This window comes from Gossypium raimondii, chromosome 11 (genome assembly GCF_025698545.1).
Source record: "Gossypium raimondii isolate GPD5lz chromosome 11, ASM2569854v1, whole genome shotgun sequence".
NCBI classification, from domain to species: Eukaryota; Viridiplantae; Streptophyta; class Magnoliopsida; order Malvales; family Malvaceae; genus Gossypium; species Gossypium raimondii.
In genome coordinates, this window is record NC_068575.1 from 50,763,931 (window position 1) to 50,771,805 (window position 7,875).

Sequence of the window (7,875 nt, forward strand, 5' to 3'; positions counted from 1 at the left end):
TTGTTGAAACCACTACATATACAAGATATAAAATATTTTTATAATCCAAATTTACCCTTAGATTTATATAGTTTTATTAATAAAATATGGAAAACTCATATTACTAAGCAAAGAGTAAATTTTAGAAGAGCTCTTACTAAGCTTTCACAATTCTTAGTTGAAAACCAACTAAAGAATAAGTTGTTCATGATTTATTGTTAAAATCTATTTTATATCGTGATTGGGAAGAACTAGAAATTAATTTTTAAATATTAAAAGATAAACAATCTTCTTGATATATACCAGTATTTTATTACCAAGGAACAATTAATCCGGTTATAAATAAAACATTTAGATTATGTTTATGTAATAATGCTAGAATTATCCTACCTATAGAAAACTTTTCTAAAATAAATAGAGCCATTTGCAACCAGTAGCCTCAATTTCAAAAAGTTATTTCGAATATTTTTCACAAGCTTGTGTTTTTCTAAATTATATAAAAAAATTTGTACTATAAAATTTAGACTTGACCATGAACCATTTGATATAAGTTATATTGAATGGAATTTTGTTAAAAAATAACACTCAAAATTTTTCTTTCCATTTATTAAAAGATTTTCCAGCTTTTATTAAATCTATGTCATTATACATGTTAAATAAAAATAACTTATTTTACTATTTTCATCTCGAAATATGTAGTCTTATTGGTATACGAATATAAAAAAAATTCAGCCATATCGAATTTGGACTATCTCCAAAACTATTATAGGAAGAAACCTATCTACAGCCATGGAAGAGGAAGAACAATTGAGAAAATATATTAACAAGTGTTATAATAATCCTGCTTATTATCAAATTCAAGCAAGAATAGAACGAATTGCTAGAGCTCGGAATTTACTTCAATAAAAAAACTTATAGATTTTGGACTAATGGTCGAAGAATAATCACCTATGATATTGGAAATTGCCAAGAAGAAATAAATGAGGAATCCATTCAACTATTAAAAAAAGATAGCCGAAATGGAAATTGATGGTTTTCCATCTCATATAATTAAAGACATCAAAAATATATTAGAAAGTTGGAACTCACTAGAATTGTCAATCAATTCATTAAATTTAGGAGAAATTGAATAAATGAATTTAGACAATATTCAAAAAAACTGACACAAAAGACAAATGAAGCAACATGGAAAAAACCATCTTCACTAAAAGATAAAAAAGAAGCAACGTGGAAACAACAACAATTAAGAAAAAATGGCATCCTTATCTTCAACCAAAGAAAAGGTGTCATCTTCATCAAGAAACTATGTGGAATTCAAATATAATCAAATTGAGTTATGAATCTCTACTATAAAAGGAGGTGTAAGTGTCACGGGCCAAAATACAAAGCCTGTGACATGGCACAAGATGCGCCCCATGGAGGTCTATCAATTAGATGGGAAATATTTAGCCCAAGAGAACTAGCCCGATTCAAGAAACTATTGGAGAAGCCTGTCAGATTGAAGCCTGGTTGGCCCGATAATGAAGATATGGCAACTTAGGATAACTTGGTAACTAATCTTAGAAGATTGAGGGAATCATATCTTGTAAAGATTAGATTAAATTTGATATGGCATATCTTGTAAATCCCTAAAATCAAGGAATATGGTTAATCTCATCCGTCGATGCAAATGTATCTTGACCGTCGGTTTTGGGGAGCTCAACTATAAATAGAGAGCCTCCGCTCATTTGTACTCATATAATGAAGATATAGCAACTTAGGATAATTTGGTAACTACTCTTAGAAGATTGAGGGAATCATATCTTGTAAAGATTAGATTAAATTTGATATGGCATATCTTGTAATTCCCTAAAATCAAGGGATATGGTTAATCTCGTCCGTCGATGTAAATGTAGTCAGTTTTGGGGGAACTCAACTATAAATAGAGAGCCTCCCCTCATTTGTACTCATCCATTGTAAGTAGAATTCTTAAGAGTAATAGAATTCTTTGAGCATTTACTCAAACATTTTGTGTACATTCTTTCTTTGGCTTTCTTTTGTTCATTTGTAGCTTATTTCGGCACAACCGCTTCCGCTATACAAATTGGTGCCTTGGAGGAATTTGCAAGACGAAAAGTCTAGCCCAGTGACATAAGAACCTAAAAGAGTTATATACAGCTTATCTTAAACACTAAAAGAAAATTTGTAATTTTTTGCCCCAATTTCATTCGGTAATCTTTCTATCATCCTGTAATTGTGATAATAAGTAAAACCAACAACTATAGGTTATAATGACGAGAAAGGATTCCAACACCAATTTCAGAAGTTCATTGCTTGCTGCCCTTTTTTTTTTTTTCCATCTATATAATTCATAATCATATGCCAATCAAGTATATATTAGCTTCATTTTCTAATCGATCACTCTTTGGACAATGACATCTATATCATTTCCCTTTTTTTTAATCGTTCTAATTTGTTATTTACTTTAATAGGTTCTTATGAAATTGGTGATTTTGTATTTTTAAAAACTGCAAGTGACTTGCATGTACAATAATAGACCGCAAAATATTGGATTTGCAATGACAAAAAGCTCAGAGGTAACAGAAATAGAATGCAGAAATCAAATATCAACCATGATAATAAATCTTTTTCAACTATATTTATGTTGTACGCATCCGTACTGGGTTTCTTTTTACATCAAAAACTGGGTCTGGGATCCACATCTCAGCCATCGAATATAATGACACTGTTCATTACACCTTCCTTACCTTCCAAACTAAAAAACAAATGAAAAAAAACTGCCCCTTTATGGCAGAAGAATAAAGCAATATAAAAATAAAAAAGAGCCCAGACCAATCAAACAAATACGTGCCCAGACTCAACGTCAGCTTTTACAATTTGAATTGTCAAAAAATAATAAACCAATAGAAACATTTCACAATCGGAGATCGATGTATGCAAATATATATATCATATATATGAAGAGGGGTAAATGAATTGAATTTACAACAACCAATGAGTCAGCAACAGCGTATCAAAGTCCACATTGCTGACCTTGACTCGATAAGGACGGGAAGCATATGCATCTAAGCTCCTATGCCTTACTCGTGTAAAAATTGGAAGGCTGGATTCTCAAGAAGTTCCTCTGCTGGGTTGACTTCCAAGAAGTCTTTCTCTTGAAGCGAATTGGAAAGGTCATCGACAGAGAAGGGGATGCTGTGTATTAACAAGGATGGATTAGTTTGTTTCTATGATTTTATACCTTCCAAAGTTCAACTCAGCATGCACCTTAGTTGTTATTTAAACCATTGCAATTGCAATCTTTCATATCCATCTATACTTGGATTCTAATACACTGTTTATGTAGCGCCGACTCTATGTGACTTTTCAACTCTTCCTGAACTAACATTCTCATTTTCTAAACACGTCTGGACGGGAGTTTTTACTTAAGCCACATCAGAAACCAGCTTTACTAGTAGTGCTCAATGTAAGAACTTACCTGGAATTGTCGTCCAATAAAAAGGAACTGCTAGCAGCATCATTGGAATCCTCTGTCATTAGTACCCTCATGCTGGAAATAACCTGTAAAGGAATGAAGGTCACCAATAAATCATCTGATTTCTGAACTTCCTAAACAACCAAGAAAAAAAATTTATATGCCACACAAACTTACATTTGGAGCAACACTTCGAGTATTGTAGTTGTCATCCCAGTACAACGTACATATTCTGTATAACTGCTGTACACTAAGAATCTGACCAAACCAAGAGTTAATGTCAAGAGTATGAGAACATTGTGAGAAATAATAGAGAAGACAGAGAGAGAAAGGACTTACAGGGCAGAGATCATTTGTAATTTCATCATACGAAATTCTGTACTTCTGATGTATAACCTGTTATCAGGTTTTAACAAAATTCAGCATAACTCTATTTCTACATAAAGGGCCAATGAAACATCAATATTCTGCGTAAATGGGCAATACTTCAGCAGGTACAAATCAATTTAACAATGATTTCTTGGGTTAAGGGAACAAAATTGAATAGTATGACCAGAGATAGTTGAAGAGCCACATTGTTCAAGCAAACAAATGCTCGTCATAATTTTAGAGGTTTAACTAACCTACAAGCACAGGTAAATACATGAGTATTACAAAATGTGTCCTAGCAACCTGTGCCAAACGACATGAATCTCTTCCAAACAACGACATGAAGAAGAAATAACAAAGCTACCGGTAAATCCTGTCCTTAAATATCTGCCACTGCCCCAACTTGTTAGCTTTGTCATTTACATAAAACTAACTCCATCTAATAGGGCATTTGAGAACCACCATCAATCAATAAGATTCTGCTACCCTAAAACTTTGTGCATTGTCAAACATAATGGAAAGGGGCTAAATAATCATTTTCCAAGTTCGGCAGTACAATACCTAAAGAGCACAAAACAAGATAACCAGGCAAAGCAATGACGTTTATTACTCCAAATACCAAAAAATTTCAACAATGAAAAACAAGCAAAACAACCAACAAGATGATCCAACATACCAAGAATCCAACAGCCTGCCTTATGTGCTTAAGTTCATCCCACGATGACCCAGCGAACTGCAGTACAAGGGAAGGTAAAGCATAAGCTTAGTTAGGGGCCTAAAGTAAGCAAACTGCCCTGCAAAATTATGTAGCAACAACTCCGTAAATAAACACAAAAGAAGTTACCTCTTCTTTTGCTTGGCAGCACCAGAGCTCTAACTCGGCTAACCCAGCCTTGACATATTCTCCATTGCTAAATGTACAACACTCACGGCGTAGGAGGAGGCTGGAAAATGACAAAATTGCCAATATAAGCAAACCATTTGAATTAAAACCACAAAGGACATCAACAAAACATACCTATTAAACAATTGTACATTGATGTATGAAAATGTTTGAGTATAAATCTTCTGGATAAGAACAGAAGGCACCTGAAAACCAAGGAACTGTAAGAACTCTGTGCATGTAACTGGAAATCAGGATGGACACTGGTAATCGAAGTTTATAAAGGTAAGTTAGAAAGAAAAAATCAGGTTCCTTACAAAATTTTCTTTCAAAGTACTTAGGAGGGTGTTGAGGCTATCAATAATGCTTTGCCAGTGAGTTGAAGCAGAATCTTTGCCAAAAGACCGCCCAGATCGTAGTACACTTCCCTTAGATGTTCTCGGAGCCTAACAATCAGCATAACCAATTAGAAAAAGGGACCAAGATTAATGAAAGTATAGCTGCAAGATACAAATTCAATTTTTAAACAAAAACTAAATCACAAGATACCTGGATGCATAGAGCAAGCAAAGATGATAACTCTTTCTTCAAGTTATCCCTAATGATTCCATAGATTTTTTCCACATATGCTGCAAGTTGCTGCTTGAAAAGTAAAGCAGGATATTTGGCCTCTACTTGGCGAACTACTGCAAGTGCAGCAGCAGCAGCAAGATTGTTGGAAGAAGGAGATGAGCGGAAACCCTGGGTTTAAGAGAGAAAGGAATGTTAAAAATAGTCTTACTCTTCCCTAAAAATGATATACTCAGCTAGGAACCATAAGAATTTCAATACCATTGTCATCCTTCCAAACAGAGAGGTTGCAGCAGTAGGCTTCCGACTTGGAGTTGCACCACTTGAACCAGCAGCTTTAAGACTTTTTTGGAGCAAAAACAGTAACGTTGATGTGTTGGACAACCAATATGCCATATGACCATTGTTTTCTTCATTCTACAATCAAAGAAGTTTTCATTCTTCACTTATGAATGGCATGTTTATGCTTGTTCTACTACAGAAAACAGGAAATAAATAAAAGATGCCCAGAAAGTAGAATTCAGAGACATAACAAAGTGAGATCTTCTAAAGCAACTATTTTACATTTATTAAAGAGGGGCAATTAAATAAAAGGGAAGAACAAAATCATAGAAAAGGCTGAAGGATAACCAAAAAAATTTGAAGCAGATGACACAGCCTGCTACCCTACACCACAAACAAGACAGAAACATACAATCAATTACCTCAATTGCAGAACCAATCATCTGAATAAGACGATCAAACACACTGGTCCTTTCTGCTTCAAAAGATTTCCAGTGGAGAAGACATTTATATATGGTAAATGCTGCAACAGGTTTCCCTTGACTGAACCCAATGTCTTTTGAAACGCAATTGATCAGTGCATCAACATTCTCCTGTTGAAAGAATGACAAAAAAAATTGAATCGCAGCAAAAAAAAAAAAAAGAAGGAAAGGCTTGAAGATGCAAAAATTAATTGCGGGAAACACATACATGTTGACGTTCAAGATTGGATCTTCGCAACCTGCCATCAGATTCTGCACCAGCCTTCTTCACTGGAGTCACACTCTGTGGTTCCTGCAGTAACAGCTCTTGTCAATGGCCGCATTACAGAATCCAGACAAGTATATCACAAGTATTAAAATCAAACATACATTTGATTTGTTCAATTCATCCATATGGTGACCATTTTCCAAATTCTGCAAATTTTCAAACCACACGAATAATGAGAAACTTCAACATAATGATTAATGAAACAGGAGAACAAAAAAATCAAGTTATATTTTACCGGAAAGACTGGAATTGGTGGAAGCTGCGAAACCTTCTTAACAGGCGAATTTAATAGGGTTTGCTGCCTCAAAACTTGGTTTTCAGATTCAATGTCTGAAATCTTTTCTTCAAGACTGCCAACAAAGAAACGATGTTAACCAGGAAAAAGACAAAAAGAGTGGAATAAATGAATAAACACAGCTTCAGCAATATGCATGCAAAAAAACGCTATCCCAGATTCTGGTAGTTAACTGAAAGAACTTATCTCAATCTTTTCTCAGTAAGGGCATAAACAAACCTGTGCATAACAGTCTTCAACTGAACTATTTTTGATTCGGCATCCAAAGCTTGTTTCAACCTTTCTTCACTTATTTTGTTTGTCTCTTCAAACTTTTTCTCTGTTTCATCAATTTTCTTTTCCAACGAAGTCACTAATGCCTGCAAATAGCAAGCACATGAGAAATATAATTATGAAATTAGTGTTCTCTAAGAAAACATCCCCAAGGTATCCTATATATCATTGTACGTTCACTGTATCTTTATGCCAATACAGATTTTAGACGCAGCCTACTCACCTTCAGTTTTTCATTCTCATTTGTAAGCTTCTCCAACATCACAGGGTCCACCACCGAAACCTCCTGAATTATAGGGACTACCTCAGCTGCCTTTTTGGCATCCTCACGTTCCTTGGCAAGCAATTCTTTGGTCTCTTTAAACTGAAGTTGTATGTCTTGCAAAGCAGACTGCAGTTTTGCATTTTCTTGTGTTTTAGCTTCTTCCAGGTCAACCTACAGAGTAAGACAAGAAATTATAAATAACAAGACAAAAATCATAAAAGCACTACAGGATGAAAGTAGGCCTGAGTGACCTAGCCCAGCCCATCCCATAGCATTTATATCATTAAAATATTAGAAATAATATACATTAAAATTTAAAATATATTTAAATGCAACACATTATTAATAAATAATTACATCAGGCCAGACCAAGCTATACCTATATTTGAAATTCCAACCAGAAGTGGCTGGATATACAGGCAGGGGATCACATGCGAACCCCTTGCAATAAATGCAATATCAGGTTATTTATCTAAAGCAGATAATTCAAGATGGGAAGCCAAGTACAACTGAGAGCCTCATAACCTACAGTATTTAAAGCACGAGATAGTTCATACAAAAATCAGGGCCCTCTCTCCATAACATGACACGTCAAATAAAAAACACTATGTTTTGATAGAAGCCAAGAACAAACACAGACTAATAATAATAATAATAATAATACATGCTTACCCTCATTCGTTTCTCCAGTTGTAATCTCCATGTCAGTTCCTCAACTTGCTTTTCCAGTTTGT

The 7,875-nt window shown here is 34.4% G+C and overlaps 1 protein-coding gene across 2 annotated transcripts; it reads right to left on the minus strand.

The window, feature by feature from the left end:
• Window positions 1–2,592: 2,592 nt before the first annotated feature.
• On the minus strand, window positions 2,593–7,869 carry LOC128034865 (myosin-6-like). Of its 2 annotated transcripts, none has more exons than XM_052623825.1 (17): window positions 7,814–7,869; window positions 7,100–7,312; window positions 6,823–6,962; window positions 6,544–6,658; window positions 6,410–6,454; window positions 6,249–6,323; window positions 5,981–6,151; window positions 5,538–5,693; window positions 5,256–5,447; window positions 5,024–5,152; window positions 4,842–4,912; window positions 4,668–4,767; window positions 4,500–4,556; window positions 3,794–3,850; window positions 3,632–3,712; window positions 3,458–3,540; window positions 2,593–3,174 (listed from the first exon to the last, which is right to left on the minus strand). In XM_052623825.1, the coding sequence occupies exons 1-17, from the start codon at window positions 7,817–7,819 to the stop codon at window positions 3,060–3,062; spliced, it is 1,806 nt and encodes a 601-aa protein (XP_052479785.1). In that variant the 5' UTR covers window positions 7,820–7,869; the 3' UTR covers window positions 2,593–3,059. The 2 variants fall into 2 exon arrangements, with proteins under 2 accessions (XP_052479785.1, XP_052479784.1); XM_052623824.1 differs by having other exon boundaries at window positions 6,249–6,332.
• Between the last annotated feature and the right edge of the window lie 6 nt (window positions 7,870–7,875).

Bases quoted from the DNA above. Each gene is read 5' to 3' on its own strand.
- LOC128034865 (XM_052623824.1), bottom strand. The intron at 5,694-5,980 runs GTAATTGATTGT...CTTTGATTGTAG, and splicing joins TGATTGGTTCTGCAATTGAG to AATGAAGAAAACAATGGTCA. The intron at 5,153-5,255 runs GTATCTTGTGAT...GCTGATTGTTAG, and splicing joins TGCTTGCTCTATGCATCCAG to GCTCCGAGAACATCTAAGGG.